The sequence below is a fragment of the Suricata suricatta genome, chromosome 10 (assembly GCF_006229205.1).
Source record: "Suricata suricatta isolate VVHF042 chromosome 10, meerkat_22Aug2017_6uvM2_HiC, whole genome shotgun sequence".
NCBI lineage: Eukaryota > Metazoa > Chordata > Mammalia > Carnivora > Herpestidae > Suricata > Suricata suricatta.
In genome coordinates, this window is record NC_043709.1 from 9366190 (window position 1) to 9394170 (window position 27981).

A 27981-nucleotide genomic window follows, 5' to 3' on the forward strand; every position below is an offset into this window, starting at 1 on the left:
GCTGCAGGGAGATGGCGGCCCCAGGATGGCGCTGACCAGCCCATCAGCAGCGGGCAGAACTGAAAGGGACGCTGCGGGGCTCGGGTGCCCTTGGCCGCCTCTGTGGCCAGTCTCTCAAGAGTGGCTTTAGTCTTTGACGGCAGTTCTTCCTTGGGGGCATCTGGGTTCATTTTTCATGCGAAATCGCTCCTTTGTTACCAGGGGTCTTGAAGCTGCTGCTGGGAAGAGGAGCGGACAGAGAGCCCACGCGGTGGCTGGATGGGACCCTAGAACGCCAGCCTGTGTCCCCCCCCTGCCCCTTGTCTTTATTTTCCCACCCAGAGGCTCGTTCCCTTTATGCCGAGCTCCTCATCTCTGTTTTGCTTCTCTGTAGAAGCCTCACACACACAAAATTTTTTTTTGTAATAAGGACTGAAAATCAGTAGGCAATAAAGTAAATGGCTTTGGGACTGAACTAGGTGCTGGGGCTGGAAAGATGGAAATGTGGTCTTGCCTCCAAGAGTGGACAGCCTCAGGAGGAGGGACCACGGAGGGAGCAAGTGACGGGGCTGCGTGTTACCCAGAAGCACAAAGGCATGGAAGAGGGATGGATGGCCCTGATTGGGGCGGAGAGGAGTGGGCAGGCGTTTAGGAAGGGTGACCCGGAAACCCGCATCAAAGGAGCAGTCTGAAGGCACACGAGGTGGGGCTCAGAGCTTCCAAAGCCGCACAGACAGATGATGAATGGGGTCTGCCGTCACAAGTTGGGTGAGAAATGGCAAAGGAAAGGCACACCCATTTGAGGAGATAAGGCAATAGTGATCTTGTTAGATTGGGAAGCATGCTGATGTGTTTATTGAGCGCCTGCTGTATGATCGGGGCTAGAGAGTTGCTGTGAGCAGAATGCAGCCCCTGCCCTCAGGGCGCTTGTGTTGGTGGGGGAGAGGCAGACAGTTCACAGATATGTGAGTAAATGTACGGTTTGTCAGAGGGTGTCGGGTGGGAGTGAGCGCCCTGGAGAGAAATCAAGCAAAGTGATGAGTGCCTGGGGTCGGGGAGGTGTCACCATGTGTGAGCGGGTGGCCAGGGCAGAGGCCTACAGGCAGTTTAGAAGTGAGCCCAGCAGAGACAGCCAGTGCAAAGGCCCTGCGGCCGGAGCAAGCTTGGCACGGTGGAGGGGCCGCAGGAGGCCTGTGTGGTCGGAGTGGAGGGTTGAGGTAAGAACTGTAAGGAGGGGAGGTGAAGGAGGTGGGACCTACTAGGAAGTTTCGAGCAGAGGAGGGGGCCAGTCTGGCTGACACCTGAGAAGCTTCATGTGGCCGCCGCGTGGGGACCGGACAATAGGGGCAAAGGCAGAAAGTCTGTTTCATGAATCCAGGGGAGACACGGTAGAGGCTGGGGCCATCCTGGTGGCCGGGCCAGGGAGACGTGTGGTCAGTGTCCAGTTAACACTTTGAAGGTGGATGTAAGAGACCCGGCCTCCTGGTTACCTGGGAAGGAGGCTAACAGTGCGGTTTCCTCTCTCTAGGCCAGTGCCTCGCCGACTGCAAGGGTTTCTCTCGGGGACCCCCTGCTGCCTGGTACCATGACGGTGAGGGGGGCCGCACTGGCCCCGGATCCTGCGTCGCCCACGACCATGGCAGCATCGCCCAGCGTCTCCGTGACCCCTGAGGGCAGCCCCACGGCCATGGAGCAGCCCGTGTTCCTGATGACAACGGCCGCCCAGGCCATCTCGGGCTTCTTCGTCTGGACGGCCCTGCTCATCACCTGCCACCAGGTACCTGGGCCCGTCAGGAGCCCTGGAGCCAGAGAGCCTTTCAAGTCCAAGAGAGCATTAGGCCCAGCTCTGCTGCGGTAATAAATAAGCTGAAGCTAGGGGTTCCGCCTGATAGAAGTCGATTCTTGTTCGTTCATGTCCCTGTTGAGTGGTATACGGCTCCCATGTCCTGTGGCTTCAGGGCATCAACTGGCTGACAACCTGGGCATCACTATTCAGCCATCTCAGTCCAGAAAGGACACTTGTCACTGCTGCTCACCTTGCGTGGGGCAGACCGCATGCAGGTTACGGGAGCCCTTGAGATGGGCGCGGGTGCGGCCTACTCCTGCACAGGCCGGTGGCAGCGCCGGCAGAGAAGCCAGGTCTCCTGTTCCCCCACTGCCCGCCACCGTACACGAGGTCCCCAGAGGAGGCTGGTGTGGCCTGAGCCCTGGCTCGGTCGTCCAAGGAAGGAGAAGGTTTGAAGAGGGGAGGCTGAGCCCGTTCGGGTCTCTGTCCACTCCTCACCTGCTGTCCTGGGTCCCTGTCCCTCCCGGACGCGTGGCTTCCACGGCAGTTGGCTCGCGGCAGACAGGGAATGTTTTTGTTCTCTTCCTCCCGAGCCCAGGCCCCGGTGGGTCCAAGGGTGAAGTCACGGGAGCTGGGACGGGACTCTGGCTGCGGGGGACTGAGGAGTGTGGCCAGAGCAGTTGTTGGCATTTGTGTGTGGCTTCTATTCCCACCCCCCGCTTCGCTTTCTAAAAACTGCGCTCCATTCTCCCAAGTTCCCAGTGAGGCAGGCAGCGCCGCCTCTGTGTAACAGATGGGAAAGGGAGACACGGTGACGTCACTGCAGCCGCTCAGCCAGAAAACGCTTCCACCTTCCATGGGAGTGAGGGTCCCGTCTGTCCCACATACAGGGTGGATGCTGCTGCCCTGAAACCTGGAGACTGGGCGGCAGGGAGGCCCGGTGGCAGGGAGGCCGGGGTGGAGGCCAGGAGACGTAAATATCTCCTCTGTTCCCCTCGCCTGAGGCTCCCCAGTCTGGCTGTGCACACAGGTCCCCGGGGAGCTTATTAGGACTGTAGACTCCCCTGCCATCCTTGACTGTGATCGGCGCAGCCTTGGGCACCATCTCCTGGCCCCCGTGTTGGTGAGGCTGGCCCGGGCCCGGCCGAATGCACCCTGCAAGCTTTCTGCGTCCTCTGGTTTGATGTTCAGAATGGCCTTATGGGAAGTTTCAGCCTCGAGGAGGGCGCTGAAGCCCGGGGTTCAGTAAGGGTCACAGAGCTAGCCACTGGCAGAACTGGACCGCAGGGCGGAGCAGAAGGGCGGTGGTGCTGCTGTGACAGCTGGGCCCCTGGCTGAGCTGGCCCCCTTCCGCCCCCAGATCTACATGCACCTGCGCTGCTACAGCTGCCCCAACGAGCAGCGCTACATCGTCCGCATCCTGTTCATCGTGCCCATCTACGCCTTCGACTCCTGGCTCAGCCTTCTCTTCTTCACCAACGACCAGTACTACGTGTACTTCGGCACCGTGCGGGACTGCTATGAGGGTGAGGACGGCATGCATGCATGCGTGCGGCATGGGGCGGTGGGGGGGGCGCAGGACGGGGTGGCGCGCACCCCTCCTGAAGCCCCTCCCTCCCGCTCCCTGCAAGGGGGGCTGCCCCTCCCTTCTCTACCCACTTCAGGGCTTCCCTGGGCCCCCAGGTGACAGCACACATGAGCACTTTGCCACGTGGCTCCCACTGCCCCTTCACAGATTACCTGCAAGCAGGGACCCTGCCCCCGGGGCTCCTTTCTCAGTCGGGGTCTCTGATAGGAGTTGGCTGCCCAGAAGTTGTCCGATCATAGATAGAAACCCCAGGTACAGACAGGGCAGGGGTTTAGCCAGGGGCCCATGGCAGGGCAGCAGCTGGGGTGAGCATCTTCATTCTGAGGGCTTTGTCCCAGGAGCAGGCTCTGCTGTGCCACCCAAGAAAGTGACCTGCTGCCTTTCACGGGCCTCCGGTCTCGTGTGTGGTATGGAAACATCGCTGGCTCTGGGGCTGAGCTCCAAGCACTGGCCAGGCCCTCGGCGGGGCAGTAGGCTGTGAGGAGGAGGGCCAGTTCCCTCCCTGCCTGCCTAAACAGTCACCACGAGACGGGGCAGCTGTCCGAGGGGCCTGGTGGCAGACACAGGGAGCAGACTCAGAGCATCCTCGGTGGATGGGAGAACTTGTGCACAGAGCAGTGCTGCCGGCCGGGAGGTAGGGGCAGCTGGGCTGGGGACCAGCCATGGCCGGAAGGATGGTTAGATGATTTTCTTTTTTACTGTGGATGCACAAAAATATGATGCGACTGGAAAGCTCAGGTTAGTACATCTTTCTGTGGAGGATGGGCGAAGGAGGAAGAGGCCATAGGCCCCGAGATTAGTTACACATCTGTGATCCCTGGGCTGGCATAGGCCAGCAGGGGTGGCAGGAGGTGGTCCTTGAGTTCAGGATCCCCCACTCCGATGCCCCCTGCCTCTCCTGTCAGGGTCATGCATTTTCCTCTTTCCTCCCATATCTGCACTGCTGAGCTCAGGCAGAGTGAGCAGATGTTGGGGTTCCTTATGTTGAGGCAGGACAGTGCTGACCACGACCAGCTGTCCACTTCCCTGACTGCGCGAGGGCTTTGCCTCGGGCCCTGGGCTCCTCGTGGATATTGGGGTGCAGCATGCTCATTCCATGGAAGTGGAGTCTGCTCCTGTCCCACTCTGAACTTGACGAGTAAATGCAGGCGCTGGACAGGAGCGCTCTGGGCCCCTCCTGCTCCTCCAGCCTCAGACCTCACCCCCTCCTGCCTCTCCAGCCTCAGACCTCGCCCCTCCAGCTACGCTGTCCTCTTTCCGGCGCAGCCGGCAGGTGTGTCCCAGTGCCTAGAAAGCTCTTGGTGTGTTCCTTCTCCTTTGTCTCGACTCCAGTGTCTCCTCAGGCCTCCCCTGTCGCTCCTCTCCCAGCACCCCGCCCTCACGGCCTGCCCACGGCTGCAGCTAAGCGTTCAAGTCCGCCATGTGCACCTGCTGCCCTGTCTCCTCCCTGAGGAGACCTAGCTCTGCCTGCGAGAGGAGGAATGGGCAGAGAGCCTGGGGAACCTGCTAGGTGCTCACTCAGTCTGGGTGTTTCGAGTGAATAAGGGACTTGGTCAAACACCTGCTGGGTGCCTTGGATTCGTGCGCGGGGTCTCCCCGAATTCCCAGGCTGGGTTCCCACCTGGCAGGGCCTGGGGGAAGGGGGGAACCTGCTCTGGGTATAATTGGGGCTCTAATGCCTGATGTCCCCGGAAGCAGCAGAGTCCAGGGATTTCTCTGGGTCCTCGGGAAGCTGCAAAGGCTGGTGTTGTGAATCCTTTTCTGGTCACGTGCCAGTCTCACATGGGTGCCCAGGAAGGAGCAGCCTCTTCCCACCGGTCCCCTCAGAAGCAGAAGGCTGTTCCCTGCCACGGGGTCTTCTCCTGGGTGGTCAGGGGCGGGTGTGGTCTCCCTTCTCTACAGGGCCCAGAAGACTCAGGCACCTGGCAGAAGTGGGGCACAGCCAGAGGAGCCTCTGTTCCATCCACATGCTGTGCCCCAGAGACGGCAGCAGATGGTTGGCTGGGGCCCCCCGCCCCCCTCTTTGTTCAGGCCCCTCCTGTCGCAGCCTTCCTCCTGGTCCACTTAAAGGTCCTGCTAGGAAGTCTGCCTCCCTGCTAAGCATGTCTCCTAGCAACGCCATTATCCCCTCGCCTGTGCCTGTCTGCCTCTCCCAGGCAGTTTGCAAACAGCGAGGCAGCTGCCTGGAAGTTCACCAGCTTTGGTGTCAGAGTTGGTGGGCTTGGCCCTCAGCCTTGCCCTTCTCTGCACCTCTGCTCAGCGTCTGGGACCCCCTCCCCTTGTCCTTTCATCTGTAGGATCCCCTGCAGGGTTGGGGATAGCGTATGTCCCTTAAAATCCCAAAAGAGGCCCCCCATTCAGTCCCCTCCTACCCTTCCTTCTCAGTGCCCCCAAGACCCGGGAAGGGACCAAGGGCAACAAGGCAGGGCTGTGCTGGACAACCTCTGTTTCGGAGCCCGGCAGCCCATGCCTCACTGGGCACCACACAGACATTTGTTTGTCTTTCTTTCTTTTTTTTAAAATGTGTATTTATTTTTGAGAGAGAGAGTGAGGTCAAGTGGGGCGTGGGTGGGATGGGAGGTGGGCAGATAGAGAGAGGTAGTCACAGACTCCGAAACAGGCCAGGTTCTGAGCTGTCAGCACAGAGCCTGACACGGGGCTCAAACCCATGAGCGCACCGTGAGATCACGACCTGAGCCAAAGTCGGACGCTTAACCGACTGAGCCACCCAGGCGCCCCTGATTCTCTTTTTAACAAAATTAAGACAACTAAAATTTTACTCTCATTACAGTAATAGTACACACAGTTAAAAGATGAAATTGCCCAAACTCCTCCTCACTCTCAAATTCATTGCATTTTCAACTCTGTAGATTGTTTTTTTCTAGGATAACCTAAAAATATGCTTATACTATTGTTTCTTGATCTTTTGATTTTAGATAGTGCTGCATAGTGACCCCCTATTGTACAGGCTTTGATTTAGGTACCTTATTCCCAGCCCTAACCGCACACCACACACCACACACCACACACCACACACCACACCACACTACACACACACACACACACACACAATGCTCTTTTCATCTCTTCATTGTGACTAGATCACAGTTTTCTCTAAGCCTGCATTCAGCATTTGCTTTATTACCTGTCTGCAAATACTGATCAGAGCTGAGCCTTGTGGTGTTCCAAGCCTACATATCCCTGTATAACTTTTTATTTTCCTCTAGTTACTGCTTGCCTTGCTTTTTGGTTTGCTCCACGGTGTAGCATTAATTCATTCCCAGATGCTTCCATTGAACAGCAGACAGAAACCCTCCTCACTGCAGCCACACGAGCGCATGTGTCAGCCCTGGGTTTCCCTTGCTGGCCCTTCCCGGGCCTGGCTGTTCTCGCTCTGGTCTGGACTGGCTCCCATCTGGCCTCTCACCACTCAGCCGCCGCCCTGGGTCTCTCCATCTCCATCATCCGGGGACTCCTGCTCGCCTCTCCTCTGCTGAATCGCCTGTTCCCTGGGTGCCATTTTCCCCTTGTTTATGATCTGCTCCCGCTTTTTTTGGTCAGTACGTACTTTCTCGGAGCTTCCTGCCCCCGCCCCCCAAAAAAGGTGTCTGAGAGTCCTAAAATCTGCAAATGATCTGTGACTATTTTTGTACTATGTTGTCCTGTTTGGAGTTTGCTGGGGATCCTCCCCTCTGAATTTTGAAGGCATGTTTCCGCCCATCTTCTTAGCTTTCAGGGTTGTCTGGGGAAAGTGCTGGATTCTCATCCGTAGTGCCTGTACGTGACCTGCTTTTTAAGGTCTTGCTGTTAGGATCTTGCCTTTATCCCCAGTATTCCAGAGTCTCCAGGTGGTGGGGCATTCCTCGTGCGGGGCACCCCGTGGGCCCTCTCCGTGTGGAAACCCTGTCCTGAGGTTCTGGGAAATTCTCTCACAGGCTTCTTTCATAACTTTTCCCCTCCACTTTATCCTCCCTTTCTGGAAAACCTGTTTGTAGGATGTTGCGCTGCTGGATGGAGCCTCAGAGTTTCTTTATAATTTTTGAGCTCTGTTTTGTTCTGCTTTCGAGTTGTTTTTTTGTTTTGGTTTGGTTTTTAATCTTTACCCTTGAGCTTTTCTATCAAAGGCTTTATTTATTTATTTATTTATTTATTTATTTATTTATTTATTTATCTATCTATCATTTTCTTTAACGTTTATTCATTTTTGAGAGAGAGAGAGAGACTGCTGCTCATGGAACCTTCTCTCTCTCTCCCTCTCCCCCTCCCCAACCCCTCTCCCTTGCTCATGCGCACTGTCTCTCTCTCTCTCTCTCTTAAAAAAGAAAATGGGACTTAAAACTGCTGGGCCTCCCGGTTGGGTGACAAGATATGCCCTCTGCTGTTTTTATTCGGGGAGCGGGGAGGGGGCAGGCACCAAACGAAGACTTTTTGACCCAGGGCCCGTTTCTCCAGAGAATAACGTCCTCACTTCCAGCCTGGGCAGGCCGAGTCGAGGGTGCAGACGGGGCAAGCACCTGGCGTCCGGGCCGTCGCGTTCAGGCTTCGCCCACTTTCTGTGCATCTCGTTGCCCTCCACCGAGCCGTGTCCTCTGTGGACAGACCCGTCTCCGCCTGCTCCAAAGTAAACACGCAGCAGCTCCATGTGGAGACCAGTGGCCGAGTTTCCCGTTTGCACCCTCACCCACGGCCATCACAGCTGCCCAGCGTGTCCAGTGTCAGGGCTTCTCGGGGTTCTTGATGGCCCCTCCCCTCTCCGGGTCGGTGACCACACTGCACCTTCCAGAGCTGTGGACAGCATCTCTGGTCGGCTGTCTCCATATGTGTGAAGGTTTGTGCTCCCCCCCATAACTCCTCCCACACACCTGTTCTCACATCAGTGGCATTTCACTGGGGCCGGAGAGGGGCAGCAAGTAGAACTGAACCCCGCAAATCAGCAGCAGAATTGCTGTCTTCCAAGGGGTGCTGAGTCTCCAAGAAGTAAATGGCTCAGCCAGGGTCACGTTTCTACCATCTGCCAAGGGCCGTGATCCCCGTGGTGCTGGGCTGTGCCATTGCAGCAGGGAGACAGGAGGGCAGAACAAGCCCCCCACGTGCATGTAGTGCTTTGGTCAGGGCAAGGGGGAGCCCCTAATGACGACTGAGACCGCCCTGGGGAGCTCTGTGATTGGGGCGCAGAGGGGCCAGAGCTCAGAGGAGGGAGACCTGGCTTCCATAACTGCTTTATGTGAGCACTATTTTCTTTCTTTCTTTTTCTTTTTTTCATGTTTAATTTTGAGAGACAGCATGAGCCGGGGAGGAGCAGAGAGAGGGGGAAACAAAATCTGAAACAGGCTCCCAGCTCTGAGACGTCCGCACAGAGTCCGATGCGGGGCTCGAACTTATGAACCCTTACAAACCGCAAGATTGTGACCTGAGTCAAAGTCGGCTGCTCAACCCACTGAGTCACCCAGGCACCTGAACACTGTTTTCTTAATACTGCTTGTGTGGCATTTCAGTTTTGCCACGGTTTTCTGTTAGCTCATTCCCCCTCCCGGTCACATGGTGGATATCCTGTCATCTCCATTCAGTGCGTGTGGAGGAAAGAATTTGAGTCGGCAAAGAAACTCACTGTTACCTCGACGGTAATCGCCAGAGGCCACACTAACCCCTGGGTCTCTGGTCCCCAGAATTGCCGTGTGTCAGGCTTGGCGGAGGAGTGTAAGACGGCTTTCTCCCGTGGAGAATTGCGAGCTCCACTGGGGAGAGACTCTACGTGCCTGGAAAGAAACAGTTAAAGAAAGATGCTTTGTTCACCCCGTTTCAGAGTTTGGACAGACCTTGCTCCCTGGAATCCAGCCCAAAGCGAAACGTCTTCATAGGCAGAGAGAGTACAGCAGGGATCAACCGAACCCGGTCGAGGGCCGGACACGCAGGTGCCCCAAGAGACTCAGAGGCCAGGGTGCTGCCAGCGCCAGCAATTACAAGAGAATGAAGAAAGGTATTGAGAAGAAACCAATCCGAAGAGGCGTCAGAAACAGTGACCTGGATGGCAGGAAGCCGTGATGAGCAGAATTGGCAGGACAGGAAAGCCACGAGGGAGGAGGAGAGAGCTGCTGTCAGAGCAGCTCGGGGCAGACCCCCGGCCTACCACGGGGCTAGCGCATGGCGTCCATGGTGATCCTTGAAAAAGAGGGGGAAGCCCCTTCTAAGGCCCCTATTTCCTGAGCTCAGAAGATTCTGTCCAAAGGGGTCAGAACGAAGTTTTCCAGGGGGGCCTGGGTGACTCGGTTGAGCATCTGACTTGATTTTTGCCTCCGGTCACAGGCCCGGAGTTTTGGGATTGAGCCTAAGATCCCACAGATCTTAGGGCTTAAGATCTTAAGATCCTCTCTTTCTCCCTTTGCCCCTCTGTTCCACTTGCGTGCTCTCTCTCTCTCTCTCTCAGACTGAAAAAAAAAAAGAATATATATATTTTAAAGTTTTAATTTATTTGAGAGCGAGAGCCTGTGAACCAGTGGGGAAGGGGCAGAGAGAATCCAAAGCAGGTGCCGTGCTGTCAGCACAGAGCCCAGCGTGGGGCAGCCAAGAAGGCTGGGCCGCAGGGCCAGCAGTGGGTGCTGCAGGTGCGTGGAGGAGGCGAGCTGGGAACAGCCCGTTGCACCCAGGGTCACTGAGGTTTCGCACACGGAGTATGACACCCTGGAGGTGTCTAATGAGTGGTCACTGAGCAAACAGAGAGCTGTGCCCATCTGACCCGTAGCTGGGAGCTTGTGAGGACTCCTTCCCCAGGGACCTGCTGGCAGGGACGGCCGGAGCACACTTCTTCTTGGTGCCCATGTGGGGGTGGAGGGAGGGGGACACAGATAGGGGGGTGGGTGAAGAGCCACCTCTTGGACTATAGCCTCCTGTTCAGGTAGCTGTGGGTTCGAGAAGCCATCAGTGAGAAAAGAAGGCCTCGAGTCTCAGGGACAGAGGGACCTATAAAGACTAGGTCTTTATAGTGCTTGCCAAAAGGCTCCCCAGCCTCTGATTGCTTGCTTCCACTGGCACAGAGCTCACTACCTTACATTTCTGACGAGGGCCTGTTGGCATTTGTTTCTTATGTTAGGCTGAAGGCCTAGGATCTGCCCCCTGTCAGACAGGTGGGTCCTGCCTGACCCTCTGGACAAGGTCATGTCCCTGATATGAAGCGAGTGACCATAACGTCTTTGCTCCGGGCCTCAAGGCCCTGGTATGATCATGATATTATCTCCATCTTCGTCCTTTGTACCTGGTTGTGTACCTTTGCCTCCAGTCCATTTAAGATTTGGTCCCAAGGGGCGGGCTCCTGGGTGGCTCAGTTGGTTAAGTGCCCGACTTCGGCTCAGGTCATGATCTCGCAGTTTGTGAGTTCGAGTCCCGCATCGGGCTTTGTGCTGACGGTTCAGAGTCTGGAGCCTGCTTCAGATTCTGTGTCTCCCTCTCTCTCTGCCCATCCCCAACTTGCACTCTGTTTCCCCACCCCCCCCCTCAAATTAAAAAAGATGGGGAAAAAAAGGTTTGGTATCTAGAATGGAGCAGAAAGTTCCAGGTACCTTTCCCTCATGCTGAATGCTCCCTCTGGACTGGAGGGCCTGGTTTGTGGGTCCCTTGGTCGCTTATGTGTCCTCAGGGCCGAGCAATGAGCCCGGCACCAAGCTGTTGTTACTGTTTAGGGAGGCATCGAGTCGTTTTGTGCCTCTGGGGCTGCCCCAGGGACCAGAGCTGGGGCTGTGGTCAGGAGGGCGGGCAGGCCACCAGCCCGCTAGCTACAAACCGCACTGCTGACCCCCCAGCCCCACATGTTGCTCTTCTTGGGCCCAGGGCCAGCCAGCGTGTCCCTCATGTTTGTTCGGGCAGGGGGCGAGGAGGGGACCGGGTGGTTAAGTTGTCCCCTGCACACACCCTTGCCGGGGTCGGGGTGGTGTTTTGCCCTGCTCTGTAATATCCTAGGAGGGGACTGATTTGTGCAGATGGTCAATGGGTGCTGATGTGGGCTGTTTGAGTCATCTCGAGGAGATTTTATCTCATCTCCTTTCTCTGAGAGTGCATTATTGACTCACTCACTAATGATTCTTTAAAGGAAAACCATCAGCGAATTGGTATTTTACAGACCAGCCGGCCTAGAGCACTGGTAAAAGGTTGAGAACCTTGCTTGACCGGAGAGAGATGGATGAAATTTGATGATTCTAGCCGGCTGAATGCAGGGCTGGCTGTGGACAGACGGCTCAGCCACGTGACTCAGGAGGGTGCTGACGTATGTTGTGACTCAGGAAAGGACGTGAGTTCAGACACCAAGCTCCTCTCAGGAGTGGGTTACAAGGCTGCCTGGCTTGGGAAGGCGGTTCCGGACAAGGGGCTGATGAGCCTCAGCCCCTATGGCTTCTCTCGAGGGTTTTGTCCTTGGGAACCGGAACCTGATTGCCCGGGGCTGGTGCAGCTGTGCAGCCCTGGCAGGGTGAGCTGCAGGGGCGCAGAACGGGGTGCAGGCCGTGTGTTTCCCCGCATGAGCGGCTCTGGGTAGTCTCTCCCCGCAGGCTGGCTCGGGCTTCCTTGAAGCATGGTGGCCGTGTCTAAGAGCAGACATCTCAAGAGAAAGAACTGGGGGCAGAGGCCTTCTCTGAGCCCGGCATCAGATGTCTTGGAGCATCACTTCTGCTGTAGTCACCACAGTCCCCCAGATGCAGAGAGGGGAGGACCCTGTCTCCCCGCAGAGGGGTGTCAGTGTCCCAGGGTGTGGCCATCTTTGGAAAGTACCATTGACCACCATGTAGCTGGACCCAGCTTGGAATGGACACAGCCATTCTACTTGACTTGTGTGGTTTTGGACATTAGCAGACTGATGTCAGATTTGGCTTGATGCCCACCCTCCTTAGCCCCAAATTTCTTGTCACTGAAGAGTGCTGTGGAGCTCAGTGGGGATTTCTGCAGTCGCCACTTATCCTGAGCCACCTCCGTGTCAGGACGCAGCATCCAGGTCCTCCGCCCCAGCAAGGGACACTAGCCCTTGAGGAAGACAAGCAGATAAACAGTAATGGCCACCTAGGGAGCACCGCCCAGTGCCAACCCCTCTTCTGAGTACTTTGCACACTCAAACCACCTGGCAAGGGAGGTACCTCTACTGTCCCCGTTTAACAGACAAGGACACAGAGGCACAGAGAGGCTCACGGCTAATCGGGGCAAACCCGTGTGGCGAACCCTCTGCCATGTGTCTATAGAGGAATAGTGACAGCACAGTGTAGTGGGTACTATGGATCGTGTATAAAATAGGGTGCCACCCATCCCAGCTGTGAGCCCTTAATAGGTTAGAACAACTGAGGGGCATGAAGCACCTCAAAAATACTCCTTTGCAAATCGCTGAAGGCCACTGTTTGCCTGTAGCCCCGTCACCAGGCGGGGATGTGCTCTGGTTCAGGGTAGTCCCGTGTCAGTGCCAAGTGCTGGGTCCCGCTCAGGGGATGAAGTGGGCTCCCTTCCAGGGGCCGCAGTCCGGGGAGAGCGGTTAGGGGTCATGCCTAGCCACACTCCCGGGCGGGAAGTACCGCACGGCATCTGCAGATTAGTGGTTCCTTGGGTGAGCCTCCATGGCAAGGGGCCAGAGACTTCTCAGGAGGGTCTGATGGGTTTCACGGGGACCAGGAGCACAGAGGGAAGGGCGCCCCAGGCAGTGGGATCAGCAAGGGCAAAAGCATGGAGAGCCTCATAACCAGCTGGGCAAGAGGGGTATCTAGTTGCTGGGAAGGCCGCATGAGGGGTGGGCAGGGGCCAAGTCACTGAAAAACCTTGAACGCCAAGCCAATGGCTGCACTGGGAGGGAGCCTTGAAGCCTCAGTGATTCAAGCGGGGCAGTAAGGAGCAGATGAGAAGAAACCCTCTGGCTGCAGGACCACTGCTACCCCCCTGCTCTTTCTGACCCCATTTGGACCCTTACTGCTTCGCTGGGTGCTCTTGAGTTTCCCATGCTCTCTGCCCGATCTTCCCCCGGTGCCTTTGCCCTCCGGCGGCCTCTGCTGCCTTCCTCCTGCTCCTCTCCGCTTTCCCCATCCATGTCCCTGGTGCGTCCCTGCGCTCCTAGCACCCCGCAGGCCACAGCTGTCATCTTGGTGGCCCCACAGAAATCCTCTGACCAGGAGATGCTCACAGCGTGTCGCGCGATTTGTAGCTTGACGACATAGTTCTGTGCCAATCGGTCGCCATAGCTGAGCTGTGTCTTTGTGGTGATAGCGAGCCGCATCCAGAATGAGCCGGCCCAGCTTCCCAAGATGTTTGTGCTGGGTTCTGTGCCCCCTCAGAGTTGATGGTGGCGCGTGCACACCAACACGTCACTGCAGGCTGTTGAACGGACAAAGACCCCTATCTCCATCTTGTTAAATATTTCTCCTGAGGTCCCTCTAGAGAGAGAACGTTTTATGCTTGTCTCTGTGTAAAACTGTGGTCCGGGAACACAAACAGAAAGGTACCTGACACCAATAAGCACTCATAAAGCCGGGTACCTGTTGAACCCTAGAAAAGTGCTTGTGGCTGGTCCTCCCCGCCCCGTGAGCCCGTCCTGGTGCTCCCCTCCTGCAGCGTCCTCACACAATCCGGAATTCTGTGCTGACCGCCTCCTTGTGTTTCTGTATGGTGTGACGGGCCACGTTATGTGTGCAGCTCTAACACGACTACTTAGCGTTGCCTGATTTTGATCACACGTGGAATAGTCCCTGAGGCCTTGCTGCCCGTCATTGGGGTGCTCTCTTCCACTGCCGTGTAGAATTCCACTGTCGGCTTACCCATCCCATTGATTCAAGTGGTTTTCTCTGGACACTTTTCACAGCATTGGTCATCTATAATTTCCTGAGCCTGTGCTATGAATACCTCGGGGGAGAAAGTTCCATCATGTCCGAGATCAGAGGGAAGCCCATCGAGTGAGTATGAAGTCACCCTGGAGCTCCCACACCCAGCACCAGCACCCCATTTCCTGGGCCTGACGGTCTTCCAGCTGTCTTGGCGTCAGCTGGACGCACAGACCGCCTCTGCCCTTGACCTAGCTTTGCAGCGCCTCACCACACTTCCTGAGCAACGCTGGTCACTGGGACTCTGGGGAGCAGGGCCTCTCTGGCTCTTCCTCCTCCTCTCTCTTCCTGTCCCTTCCCATCTGCCTGTTTCCCCCTCTTGCTGCGTTTACCTTCAGTGCTTTTTACGTTGGTTTGCTGCCCCCCCAGCCAGCGTGCCCTGCTTCCTCGTGCCCTCTGCGTGTGCACACACTCCCCTGTGTCTCCGTGTGCTCAGCCTCCACCTAAAGGCTGTTTGGGCTCCATGCCCCAATCCCAGACCGGTCCACTCTACCCGCGCTTGCATGGCTGTGAGAGGGGTGCGGCCTTGCCTAGCCGCACCTTCCCTGAACCCCAGCTCTCTGCCTACCAGCCCCTTCTCCGCTCATCTCTTCCAGGTCCAGCTGTGTGTACGGCACCTGCTGCCTCTGGGGGAAGACTTACTCCATCGGATTCCTCCGGTTCTGCAAGCAGGTGTGTGCCCCCCGCAGCCGCCCCGGCCAAGAGTTACAGGCTGGGGACCAGGAGCCCCTGGTTGTCAAGTAGCGGAGGCGGGGTGTAGGGCCCGGAGGACCCACTCGTGGCGTTCCCATCCCCCAAACCACAGCACCCACTCCCCGCGCTGGTAGGAACACACGTCCTTTCGCAGAATGTGCTCCAAGGGGCAGCGGAGGGTGTCCGGAAGACGCCTGCAGCGGCCCTGGGCAGGAAGGGGCCCCAGGCTCTTGCTCACCTTGACCAAGTCTTGGCATGTGTAGGAATGGGGGCGTGCATGGGGATTCTAGAATCTCAGTTTGAAACTTCTCACCCGCTGCGGCTAGAGGCCAGGGTGGGCTCCTGCACCAACGCCGAGACAGCCTGCGCATCTCTGGTCTGTTCCCCATTTCCCAGCTGGCAGTCCACCCGTTCCCGGTTTCCTCGGCTGCCTTCCCTGTGGTCTCAAGTAGCCTGGGCAGAGGCAGTGTGGTGTTGCGGTTGAGTGCATGGGCCTGGGTGCCTGCCCATCTGAGTTTGATTTTCAGCTTTTCCTCTTGACTGTGTGACCTTGGCTGAGTTATGCAACTTCTCTGGGCCTTACTTAGCTTCTCCTTCCGTAAAATAGGCATACTGATACTTCCTTCAAGGGATGGTGTAAGGGACAGGTGCGGTGGCCAGTGTCAAGCAGGCAGCACAGACTGGCACAGAGCCCGCTGTCACTTGTCCAGGGAGGTGCCACGCCTTGCTAGGATGACCTCAATTTAGTTTCCTCTGGGGGCCCAGGACCTCTGCCAGCTCCTCCAGCGAGAGTCCTCACAGGGGAAATGAAATGCCCTCCCAAGGGCAGCCAATCCAATCCCCGAGGCCACCAGAGGGCTGGCCTTTCTGCTCCCCTCTGTGCAGGGGGCAGGGGGGAGGGTGGGGGCTGCCTGCGTGTGGACACACCCACAAAGCACCTACCTGGAGGTACCAGGTCTCCACTGCTGTTTCCAGCTCTGCCTGCCCTCAGATGGTTCTGGATTCCCAGTCCCCCTACTGGGCCTGGAGAGAAAGAGTTAAAACTGTCCAGGGGTCATGGAGGGTGGGGCCTTTCCGCCGCGTGACTCACTGCCTTCTTTGATGAGTGCTTTGTGTACAAAGTTTTGATCCCAAGATCACTAGCTTGCGCAGCCTTGTCATAAATGATTCCACAGCCCTGGGGGCTCGGATGTCCTGCTCATTTTCCTGGAGGCGGCTTGGAGAGGTAGTGAGAGGAAAGAATAAAAAAAACAGCCTTTGCGCCCCTTTTGCTTGGGAGAAAGTTTCCTCCCGAGAAACCCCGGCCAGCATCCAGTTTCTGGATCCCCCTGGCCAGAGATCCTCTGGCCCCGCCCCCACCCGCAGCCTGATGGAGTAGGAATGTGTTTGTGTTTATGGCTCAGAGGGTGAATCTGAGGCCTGAGGGCCGGCCTGGCTGGGAGCCACTGACTGGCTTCCCACCGGATCCAGGGGTGTGGCCTCTGCGGCCTCTTCCGCCCCTTCAGCCTCTCCGTGCCTCACCTACTTTGTGGTGGGGCTGCCGTGCACACCGAGAGCCAGCCGACCCACACAGCCCCAGCCTGTTGGCATCCCGCAGTTCTCCCTGGGCCCGGACTGCTGCTCTTTCCTTTTCCCCAAACATGCTGGTCCTGCTCCCTCAAGGCGGGTGGTGGGGCCAGGGAGCTGGGAGGGGTTGCAGGTGGCAGCGTCCATCACACACGCTTCCCCCTGCTCAGCCTCCCCCCTCCTCCCCACTGCCCAGGACTCCCCACAAACTGCACTTGGGGCCCCAGTGGGGCAGAATCTTGGTTCAGCAAGTTACGGTCCCTGCCCCAGGGTCCTTGCCCAACTGGGAACCACACTGGCTTATCCTTTTTTTTAATGCTATATTTATTTTTGAGAGAGCGAGCAGGGGAGGGGCAGGGGGGCAGGGGATCCGAAGCAGGCTCTGCACTGACAGTAGCGAGCCCCATGGAGGGCTCAAACTCACGAACTGTGAGCCACCCAGGTGCCCCTGGCTTATCCTTTTTTTTTTTAAATATTTCTTTTTTCTTGAAACAGAGAGAGAGGGCGAGTAGAGGAGGAACTGACTGAGAGGGAGACACAGAATCCAGGCTCTGAGCTGTCAGCACAGAGCCCGATGTGGGGCTCAAACTTGTGAACCGAGAGATCATGACCTGAGCCGAAGTCAGATGTTTAACTGACTGAGCCACCCAGGTGCCCCTGGCTTATCCTTGTAATGCTGCTCCCACGTCCACAGAAGGGGCCTTGTGGTGTAGCCTTAGGTTTATTGATTTCAAAAGATTGGTGATTCTGGTGGCTTTATGGGCCCTCTGTGTTGTCCTAGAGTTTACTGGAGCCTCTGGAGGGCCCTGTGGCTCAGGAATTCCTGCAGCGGCTGAGCCGATCAGTGGAGGCCTTTCCTGAACACACAGCTGGGGGCAAGCTCCCAGCAGACGCCCGTGTGTCCTTCAGCCCTGCGACGCGGGGCTGGTTACAGCCATTTACCAGTGAGGTGGCCGCTCAGAGACTAAGTGACCGACTGCTCACTCGAGCTTCCTCAGATAGTAGTGAGGCCAGGATTCAAACTCAGATTTGGGACTCCAGACCTTGTGCTTTGGGCTGCTCCCTTTGTTGTGCTCCTGGGAGGTCCCCTCCAGCCCTGGGGAGACCCCCCCCAGCTCTGCATAAACCAGCATGGGGCCAGGAACCAGACCTGGGAGGGAAGGGGTGAGGAGGCCTGGCCGCCTGCCCGCCGTCCATCACCTGTGTCTACCCCTTTGCCTGTGTCTGCTCTCAGCCTCTCCGTCTCTGTAGGAGCTGCTCGCTCTGCCTGTCCTCGTGGTCTCTCTGGTATGTTCCTTCTGACCTCTCTTCTGAGGAGCCCTCTCTGATGGGCTCTCCTGTCCTGTGCTCCTACGCCCCTCCCGCGGCTGTCCATCCTTCCTTCCTTCCTTCCTTCCTTCCTAACTTCCGTCCGTCTGTCCACTCGCACAGCTGCATTGCACTGCTGTCCTCCCGCAGAATCCGCCTCCCCCTCCAGGCGGCATGCCCCCCACCCCCCGGGGCAGGACGTGGGCCCACCACCCCACCCAGCGTCCAGCACTGGCCCAGCGGGCCAGAGGAGGCGCCTGTCACACAGTTTCCTTTCTTCAGCCCCAACTCTTGACCTTCTCCCCCTCCAGGCCACCCTGCAGTTCTGCGTGGTGAAGCCACTCATGGCCGTCAGCACCGTGGTCCTCCAGGCCTTCGGCAAGTACCGGGACGGTGACTTTGAGTAAGCAGCGGGTCCCCCGGAGGGGCGTGGGGGCAGGAGTGCGGGCGCAGGAGCAGGCGGGCCTGCCCAGAGGCTGACGCCCTGCCTTAGGGAAGGGGGTGGCTGAGGACTGGCTGCACGCCCGTGACCTTCCTGGGAGGGGAGGCCGAGCACAGCCTCCCTACACTCCTGAGTTGCAAGGCCCAAGTCCGGCCGTGAACTTGGCTGGCACACTTGGCCCCGCCTTCAGCACAAGAGCCAGCCTACCGCACACATGACCTTCACTGACAGCCTACTGAGTGGTGCCCCAGGGGTGGGTCAAGAAGGGACTGTGGCCACCCCGAGACAGGGAGCAAGAGGGTCAGAGCCCTGACAGGCCCGTCACGAGTCCCCGGGTAGAAGACTTGCCCCACGTAGATGTCATTTCGTTTTGGGGGTCAGTGAAAGTGCCATGTGTCCAGGCCCTGTGCCTGTAGACACTTTGCGCGTACCCTGCTGTACCCCACATGATGGCCCCAGTGGGGCAGGTGAGCATACCGAGGCTCAGAGGGCGATGTGACTTGGCTCCAGAGAAGAGAGCAGAGCCCAACTCCATGTCATTCTGACACCTGTTGCCTGACCATCAGGAGGAGCCCCCACCCCTGGGGCTGCTGGCTTCCGTGTCAGTGTCCCCACCAGGGGCCTGGGCACCAGGGCTGCAGGCGGGTGGCTTGGATACAGCCACGAGCAAAGGGGAGGCAGGGCTGGCTGGTGCCCCGGGGTGCGCACCCTGCACCCCTCCCCTCCCCTGCCCCCGGTGTGTTGACTGCTTTGATCCCTTTCTCAATGGCTCACAGGGCACAGCGAAGGGAGCATTGCTGAGAGCTGTGGGGGTTGGCATCCTGGAGGGGTAGAGGAGGGAGGGAGGCCCCGTGTCCCTCAGAAAGCTCTGTTCAAGCCAGAGAACACTCTGTGTTTCCACAGTGTCACCAGCGGCTACCTCTATGTGACCATCATCTACAACATCTCTGTCAGCCTAGCCCTCTATGCCCTCTTCCTCTTCTATTTTGCCACCCGGGACCTGCTCAGCCCCTACAGCCCCGTCCTCAAGTTCTTCATGGTCAAGTCTGTCATCTTTCTCTCTTTCTGGCAAGGTGAGTCCCTTCCCAGTCCCTGTGAGGCCAGCCCATGCTGCCCTGTCCCCTGAGATTGGTCCCCTCCTGCTCTTTGTCCCGGTGCCTGTGCTGTCCCTGGGCAAGCCCAGCCTGGAGCCCAGAGGGTCTCTGTCCACCGGGCACCTCCTGGCCTTAGGACACCTTCCATGAGGCCACTTCATGGATGGGGTTCCAGGGAACCCCACGTCACTGGTGACACCTCAGTGTTGGCGGCCAGCAAGGAGCCAGTGGAGTGGGGTTCCCAGAGGCCTCACCTTAGTGTCGGCATCCCTGCCCCACAGGACCAACCGCAGACCCTGCTGTCATCCTTTCTGGCAGGAATGGCATTTGGGGGTGCTCCAGGGAGGAAGGGGACCAAGGTGAGGGTCCAGTCTAGGGCCACATGCTCATGCCTCCCCTTCCAGGCATGCTCCTGGCCATCCTAGAGAAGTGTGGGGCCATCCCCAAGATCCACTCGGCCCGCGTGTCTGTGGGCGAGGGCACCGTGGCCGCTGGCTACCAGGATTTCATCATCTGTGTTGAGATGTTCTTCGCGGCGCTGGCCCTGCGGCACGCCTTCACCTACAAGGTCTATGCTGACAAGAGGCTGGACGCACAAGGTATGAGCCAGGGTCCTGGAGACGACTCCCCCGGCGGGAGAAGCCTTTCCCTGCCCCCGGCCCCAGGGCCCCTCTAGCCCCCAGTGTCTGACGGCTGGTGATGGGTCAGGCATCTGACTTGTGGGGAAGGGGACACAGAGGTCAGGGCTCTCCAGCCCCCTGCCCCCAACACAAGGTCGCAGGGAAGTCTGGGCACACAGGCCTGGAGTGTGGAGCCCCCCCGAGACGTTGTGGCACGTGTCCCCCCGGGAAGGCCAGGGCGGAGACCCTAGAATAGACGAGCTTCTCAGGGCTCCTCAGCCAAACGCGGCTTTCCCTTCTGTGCTGGGATTCCCTCTTCTCTAAAGTTCTTTTTAACCCAGATTACTTCTAAGAAACAGACTCAGATGGTAATAGCTCTTAACAGCTTTCCTTTTACACCTGCCCATCTTCTTTGTTAGAAGAGCTTGGCACCCTCCGTGGTACGTGGTACGTTAGAATGCCCTGGAAACCCTTTCAGAATCCCGTGTCTGAGCCCCACCTTCCGAGGTCCTGCAACAAAGGGTCTGGGCCTGGCGGCAGGGGGTGCTTTCTGAACTCCCCCGGGGCCTGGCGTCAGGGGACCTGCCTCTGGCTGCTTCTAGACAGAGGGGGAGAGGGGGGAGGATGGGATTTCTGAAGTAGCTTCTGCAGGGTCTGGGTGGGAGATGCTCCCTGACTAACGCATCCACCCCCGGAGCTGGGCTGCTGCCGGCTCCCTTCCATGTGGCTGGAGGAGAGAACCCAACTTCCGCAGGCCTGGTGCCCAGGTCCCGGGGAATGGGGGCAGGGTGGGATGCAGCGGGGGCCCCCTTCTTCCTGGCTGGAAAGAGACCTACTGGACACTTGGGGACTGAACTGCACCCCAGGTCGCTCAACTCTTATGCGCCCAACCGTGTTCTCCCAGCACACTTGCCAGCTGAGGGCTGGAGGCACCTCTGCTCTGTGTGGGGCACTGTGCTGGCCACGCCCCATTGCTGCCAGCTGGGGTCCCACCTGCTTCCCGATAGGCCCCCCCCCCCATTGCAAGGGTCTGGTCAGTACCCACGCAGTGTTGAGGGCAATGTCCCTTAGACTTGGTCCCGACAGAGCCTGTGCCCGTAGGAAAGGCAGCATTGTGCCTGGAGCCTGGGGCTATGGCAGAGAACTCTTTCTGGACCCTTGAGGGGTACAGTGGCCCATGCGGTGGCTCTGCCGTGGCTCCCACACATCCACCACAGCAAAAAAGAGCGTGGCCAGAATTACAGCTCTGGCACAGACCCCAGGCCAGCCCTCGAGGGAAAGGCGGGACGCCACCTCTGCGCTGGGCCTGTTACCCACACGTGAACCCCTCAGCCCCCCAATCAGGCTTGGGTCCAGAGCCGCCTTTACCGTGGGATCTGTACAATAAGCACCCCCTCCGGCCCCCCAGCCTCGATGGCCTCGGGGTGAAGTGCAGTGAGGCCTGTGAAGTGCACAGCGCAGCCCTGGCAGTTCAGCCCAGACCAAACAGAAGAGGGGGTAGTGGGTCCTGACCTAGATGTGGTGTCTGCTGTGCGTCGTCCCCTCCCCTGGAAGCAGGAGCCCTGGGGCGGGGGTCATTCCTAGAGAACATGCCCTGCTAGGTGCCAGGCTCCCGGGGGCAGCCGGCGCTGCCTGGGTGCTAGGTGGGGCCTGGTGGGGAGGCGGGAAGGGCGTCCGGTTCGGGGTGCAGGCCTCCTCGGTGGTGGGCAGACGGTGTGACTGAGCTGTCTCTTGTCTTCTCTATTTCTCTGGCTTCTCTCCCCCTCCCCGTCCCCCCTCTGCCTTGCTTTTGCCCCCGGGTTTGGCCGCGGGCAGTACCAACATACGGCCCTTACGGTAGGTTCTGCTCTCGGTCTACGCGTCTCGTCCTGCACGTCAGTCCTAGTCACTGTCACCGGCATGCCTCTCCCCGCCAGCCCCTTCTCTGTGTCCCTGTCTCCTCCACAGGCACCCCCAGGCAGCAGAGCTCAGAGCACCTGTCTGCCAAGGGCTGCCCTCTGTAGAGTTTGCCTGCTTCTACCCTGGTTTCCCGTTGTTCCGGAATATGCTGGGCTGGGTTCCAGGGGCATAGCGCTTGTTAATGGGAAATCTGTGGCCGAGAACTTGAAGGTGGAAAAAGCATGCCAAATTTGAATTTGAAGGCTTATCCCTTACCTTGAGGTTGTATGGCCTCGGCCACTTCTGCCCCCTTCACCCGAGGGGACAGTTCACGAGAGAGGGGGGGTTAGGAGGAAGCCCGTCAGGGCGGCCAGCCTCTGCTCTCTCCGTGGTGGGGCGGGGGAGCCACTGAGGACTTAGGTGTCAGTCCCTCTGTGGGCCCACGCCCCTGGCACCTGTCTTGACAGAGCTGCCCAGGCCAGACTCTGGTGCCTTTCCCAGAGTAAAAGGGGATCCCCCGAGGGACAGGGCCTCTCTGGGGGCATGCCAGGTCCCTTGCCTGCAGGCTGCCAGTCTCTACCCTGAGTCCTGTCAGCCAGACTCACTAGCGCTCCCGGTGGCTGCTTACCTCAGCGCCCACGCTGTGCCCCGACCAGAGGAGCCCTTTCTTTTTGCCTGTGCCTTCCGGTGTCCGACCTCTTCCCCTCCCACCCCCACCCCCGTTCTCTGGTGTGGGAGGGGGTGGTTGGGCAACCCAGTCCTGGGGTGGGGGTCAGCCCCAGGCCCAGGGGCCTCTGCCATCCGGCCTCTTGGCCCTCACCCCTGCCTCTTGGGCTCTCGCCCCCACAGGCCGCTGCGCGCCCATGAAGAGCATCTCTAGCAGCCTCAAGGAGACCATGAACCCGCACGACATCGTGCAGGACGCCATCCACAACTTCTCGCCCGCCTACCAGCAGTACACACAGCAGTCCACCCTGGAGCCCGGTCCCGCCTGGCGCGGCGGCGCCCACGGCCTCTCCCGCTCCCACAGCCTCAGCGGCGCCCGCGACAACGAGAAGACCCTCCTGCTTAGCTCCGACGACGAGTTCTAGGTGCGGCTGCTGGCGGGGACGGCGGGCGCCTTGGCGCGGGGCCGGCTGTGCCCCCCCCACCCCCCAGCTGCCCCCACGGGCAGGAGGCGGGCCGGCGCCGCGTTGGCAGTGCCCATTAATTTATTGGACCAGAAACACTCACCTCTTGCTTCCGAAAGAACAGCCAGGAGCTGTGTGCCCAGGGGACAGCCCAGGCTCGAGACGAGCCTTCGGGAATATTTATACAAGGCCACCCCTGCGCTGCCGGGCGAGGGATGGAGGAGGCGCGACTCCGGTGCCCTGTGGCTCGTCCCGCAGTAGCAGCAGCACGTTGGGCCCAGCTGTGGCCATGGGGGACCAGCAGCGGCTGCTCTCTCAGCCCTGACGCGGGTCACCCGCTCCCCTGCGAGACTTCCGGCCCTGCCCCCAACACCGTGCAATACTCCCACCGGGGCTCCTTCCTGCCTGCTCCCTCCCTTGTGCCCCCCTGTCCTTGCTAGATTAGTCTCACCGCGGGCAGGAGGGGGAGGAGGGAGCCCGCTGCTCCCCATGGCCCCTCCTGACCCAGGGCCTGCCTGGCATGCTGCAAGGACCAGAGCGACACCGAGAGCCACGAGTCCCACGTCGGAAGGGTGCTCAGGTGCATGGGGGCCCTGTGCTGTTGACGAGCAGGGGTCTCTGGGCCCCTGGCTGTCCTCTCCGTGGCTGCCCCTCCTGCCTGCCTCGTGCCCCTTCCTCCCGGCCTGCGGAGGGCAGCCAGCAGCCCGCACTGTCCTAGCACTTGGGGTCTGTCTCCTTGCAAGCATCCGGGGCAGAGCCCTCAATTCCCAGCTGCTCCAAGGGTTGGCAGCTCCCAGCCCTCCCTCCCTCCCTCCCTCCCAGGCTGAGCAGTGAGAACCCCCACAGCGCCCTGGGCTCTCCCTAGGGCTTCTCCCCTTCTCAGGGGAAGGGTCTGCGTTTCCACATTTCAGACCAGGAGGGGCGCGGTCCCCTGAGAGGGAGGACGGAAGGATGGGGCACGTGGCAGGGAGCTGGCAAGTGGGCGTGGTGACCCCAGCCTCCTCTCCCTGGCACGGTATCCACACAGGGCCTGGTGTCCTGCCTCGGATGGCCCCTGGGCCCATCTCTTCTGTGCCTTAGTCACATATGAAAGCTCCCCCTTCCTAGGCCCTCAGTCTGTCTGGCCGCAGGCAGCCGCTGGGGGCACCCTATCAAGCTGCTGGCGCTCAGGATCCTGCCGTGCTGGGCCAAGCACCCTCGGACAGGCCTTAGGGGTGGCCGGGATCACCGGTCCCCTCCCCTTGCTCATCTCCACGCCCATATACTGGAGCCTCCTAGGGCCGGACCCCCCCCCCATCCTTCCCCAGGCAGGCAGGGCTTACGCCCGCCACTGTCTTAGGAAGAGCCTCTTGACAGATAACAGTGTATGTTCATACAGGCGGAGCCTTCTGGGGCTGGAAACCCGCATGGCGCTGGGGTTTGGGCCGTAACACCTGGAGACGGTGGTAGGGTGAGGAGGGCCCTGCCCTGTGGTACCCGAACATCCCCATGGAGCCTCTTCCTGTTGGTTCATTACTGGAATGAACTCTGCCAAGGGTCTGCTGGGGGCCAGGTTCCACGCCAGCCATCTTCCTGGGCTTCCTTTGGCCTTTGTGACCAAGCCAGCGCCCCGGGTCACAGAGGCCTGTGTGCAGGGTCCTGGAGGCCAGCCCCCGGGCCCTGTCTGGTGGGCCTGGCTGGCGGGTACCAAACTGCCCAGGAAGGCAGCAAGTGGTAGCGGGTCACCTGAGGAGATTCTCTGTCCCCGGGCCCCCCTCTGCTTTCTCGAAGCTGTTTCTCTGAGTCTCCTCCCGGGGCCAACGTGTGCCGCCTACTCCCTGGCCCCCTTGGTCTCCACCCGCCCTGACACTGGCCGGCTGGCGTGGTCTGTGGGGGACACGGAGGGGGACTCAGTGGCAAGAGTTAGTGGCCCCCAGGGAGATGAGGGCCCAGGAATGCGTGCCCGCCCACTCCACCCCTCCTTCCTAGGATGCATAACCTACCTGTCTTTTTTTTTCTTTCATTTTTTTCCCCCGATAGAGTAGCTCTTTGTACATAAAAGATACTTGAAAAATTAATTGTATGATGTATGAGAGGACAGAGTCCCTAGTTTTGTATCTCGTGTATGACTGCCATGAGTTCCACCAGAAAGCCGCTCTATTTTGGTCTCTGACATTTTAAATGCGTGACAGAAGTGAGCAAATAAAGTGAGAAATCTATATATGAGATAATATAGATTGTATTGAAATCTCTGCCTGTGGGTGAGGTTTTTTCTCCTTCCCCTTCCCGGCCTCCTGTGTGCACGCTTGGGGGCGGGCTGAGTGGTCGTGGGCTGGGGGGTCCTAGGAAACGGGGTGTGACGTGTAGGTCACCAGGGAAACCACATCGCCAGAGGCTGACATTGGGGTCCAGTCTCCCACTGGACAAAGTGTCTCCATCTCCTCTGGCCAGTGGGACACGGTGGCAGCTCTGGTCACGGGGGGCCCACCCTCCCCTCCCCACAGGGCTGGTGTGTGCAGGAGTCTCCCCTTCTGTCAGCCAGCAAAGGAGGGATGGCAAAGGGGGGCCCATTCCTGCAGGTTCTCCCTGAAGACCTTTCCAGGGCACCTACTCTTTCCAGGTCTCTTCCTGCCTCCCTGAGCCCACCCTCCACCTTGGGACCCTAGGTACCCCCCCTTAGGGGTAGGGAGGCCTGGGGCAGGTGCCTAGCCACACGGGGCACCTTCCCACCACAGGCCTTAGGGGAGGAGGAGCTGCCTGCTGACGGGAGCACTCAGGAATGCAGCGTGGGTGGGTGGGGACTTCCCAGCCAGCCACTAACCCCCACTTGTCCCGGCTTCTGGCTTCCTGCTGCCCGGGCTTGAGCTTAGCATCCCAGGGTCAGCGATGGGGATTGGGGGCCTCAACCTAAGAGGAGGAGAAAGGCCTGAGGATGGAGCCAACCCATATAGGGGCCCACCTTTCAAAGCACCCCCCGCCCCACTTCCAAAGACGAGTCCTTCCCCGAGCCCGGCCCTGCCATCTCTGCGGACAGAAAGCCTCCTGGCTGCCAGCGTCTGTGCCACCGGGAACCTTGCCTCTGTGTGTGCCAGCCTGCAGCCCCTCAGGTTCCCGGCGCATCCCACCTGTGCCCTCAGAGCGCCTTCATCGTGCACATGGGCAGACTGAGTCACCAAAGGTCCCGCAGATCCAAGCCCCGATCTCCCTGACCACCCCACTCTCAGGGTGTCCCCAAAGGGCTGGCGGCTTGGGTTGAAATTCATTACAGCGAGTTTGGAGCCCCCAGAGGAGCCCCAGGGTTGCCTTTTAGGCCTGCAGGCTGCTAGGACTAAAAAGCCACTTTTCTCTCTCCGCCCCACCCCCCCCACCCCCCACTCCCAGTGCCTTCCGGAACATGGGGAAAATATTTTCGACTTGGCTGTAGAAAATCAGACTTCGGTGGGAAAGTGCTGGAAAGATTACTCTTAAATCCGGGAATTTTCCTCTGGGCGGGACTGTTTATTCACTGAAGGGATGCCAGGGAATTTAACCCTACATTTCATTGTCCTCCTGGTATTTTCTTCCCCTGGGAGGCTCCAGACAACCAGACGGAAGAACCCAGGTTTTGGCGCTAGTGAGCTAGTGAGGGCTGATGGCTGATGGGCGCAGTTTGTTCGTTTGCAGATTGGAGCAGAGGGTCCGGAGCCGGGGTTGAAAGCAGAACTCCAGCTTAGAGCCCCTCGTTCAGAACCCCTCCCACCCACCTCCCTACCCCCCACAAAAGACCATAGCCCAGAGCCTTCTACTTCTCTGTGGAAAAAGAGAACTTGACTTTATTCAGAAAGTCTACAAAATACAGAAGGCGGATAACTCGCTTACTGTAAGTCAGAAAATAAATAAATTCTAGGGGCCGGGTGAATTTTTTTTTTTTACATTTTTTTTGGTCGCTGTCATCCGGCTTCCCTAAATATAAGATAAAATGTGATTTATTTGCAGATATAAAATATAAAGCCCAGCGCAGGGCCACACACCACTTTTCCCAGGAGTAGGTGCTATGTTTCTGGCTGGGGAGAATAACTTAGATTCGTGCAATAAATAAACAGCGGGGAAGGATAGTTGTATGGGGGGGGGAGGGTTGGGGCTGGGCTTCCCAGGAGAATGGCAATCGATGACAGTGGCCGGCCCCTAAGCCACGGAGGACATTCCCAGGGGGAGGGGTGGGACCCTTCCCTGGTCTCAGGACCCCCACCCCTGGCTGCAGGACTTTGGGATCTGTCTTCTCATCTTCCCACCTGCCAGAGTGGGTGGTCACCTCCTTGGTCCCCTTTCTCTTTAGCTGGCCAGCTCCTTCCATCTCTTCCATCTGGATCACCTTCTCTGGCCCTCTGCTTCTCTTCCCCTAACTCACAGAGGCGGCTCCCGGGCCAGGAGGCCCTTCCGTCACCCTTTCCAAACCATGTCCAGTCCCACAGCTGGAATCTCGGGAGTAAGAAGGCCTAGCTTTTCCAGCTCAACCACCAAGCCCAGATGGACTTGGGCGCTGGCATGTCTGCTGGAGGCCTGTTTTCCCGTCTGTTAACTGACCTTCACCAGGTGACTTCCAATGATTCTCCCAGCTTTGGAAAGCCAGGCACCCCCAGGCCCAAAGCAGAGGTGGGAGCATCAGTTTTCTAGCCACAAGAGACATATAGAGCCCAACCTAGTCTTAAATCCTGGGGGGAGAGGGTGCGGCTATGGCACGATCTTAGCAAACAGTTTACAGAATGAGGGGTGGCCCTCTTCTCCCGAACAGCTCTTCTCTAATCTGCTCTGTATCCCATTCTCCCTAAGAAGGCTGAACTCTCAAGAGACCCCAGCCTCCAACCCCACCCTACCATTCTCACCAAAGTTGCCCCACCCCAGGGCCACCTATGGAGTCCCAGTTATAGGAGCTCCAACGAGGAAGACAGCAGGCTCGGGAGGGAACATGTGTTCACCACAAGGACTGGTGGCTGCAGAGAAATGGCACCTGGGGACAGAGACCGCGCTTAGGCACTTTGGGAAGGAAGCGGGGGTCGGAGGGCGTGGCTGGGGAGGGGCGTCGCGGGCACTAGGAGCAGGCGGCGGG

At 58.7% G+C, this 27981-nt stretch overlaps 2 protein-coding genes across 4 annotated transcripts in view; one reads left to right on the top strand and one right to left on the bottom strand.

Moving 5' to 3' along the window:
* Nucleotides 1-25147, top strand: part of TMEM184B (transmembrane protein 184B) — a 48597-nt gene extending 23450 nt beyond the window's left edge. For 2 of the 3 annotated variants that reach the window (XM_029954220.1, XM_029954222.1), the window contains exons 2-10: nucleotides 1508-1756; nucleotides 3126-3291; nucleotides 14167-14257; nucleotides 14782-14857; nucleotides 18064-18155; nucleotides 19098-19267; nucleotides 19693-19887; nucleotides 21724-21744; nucleotides 22636-25147. In XM_029954220.1, the coding sequence (XP_029810080.1) occupies nucleotides 1508-1756; nucleotides 3126-3291; nucleotides 14167-14257; nucleotides 14782-14857; nucleotides 18064-18155; nucleotides 19098-19267; nucleotides 19693-19887; nucleotides 21724-21744; nucleotides 22636-22877 (1302 nt within the window). In that variant the 3' untranslated portion in view covers nucleotides 22878-25147. Of the gene's footprint in view, nucleotides 1-1507; nucleotides 1757-3125; nucleotides 3292-14166; nucleotides 14258-14781; nucleotides 14858-18063; nucleotides 18156-19097; nucleotides 19268-19692; nucleotides 19888-21723; nucleotides 21745-22635 lie in introns of those variants that run through there. The other variant, XM_029954221.1, reaches the window with a different exon arrangement.
* Nucleotides 25148-25775: 628 nt separating this feature from the next.
* Nucleotides 25776-27981, bottom strand: part of MAFF (MAF bZIP transcription factor F) — a 12646-nt gene continuing 10440 nt past the window's right edge. The window contains exon 4 of the mRNA XM_029955412.1: nucleotides 25776-25802. Within this exon, the coding sequence (XP_029811272.1) occupies nucleotides 25776-25802 (27 nt within the window). The remainder of the gene's footprint in view (nucleotides 25803-27981) is intronic.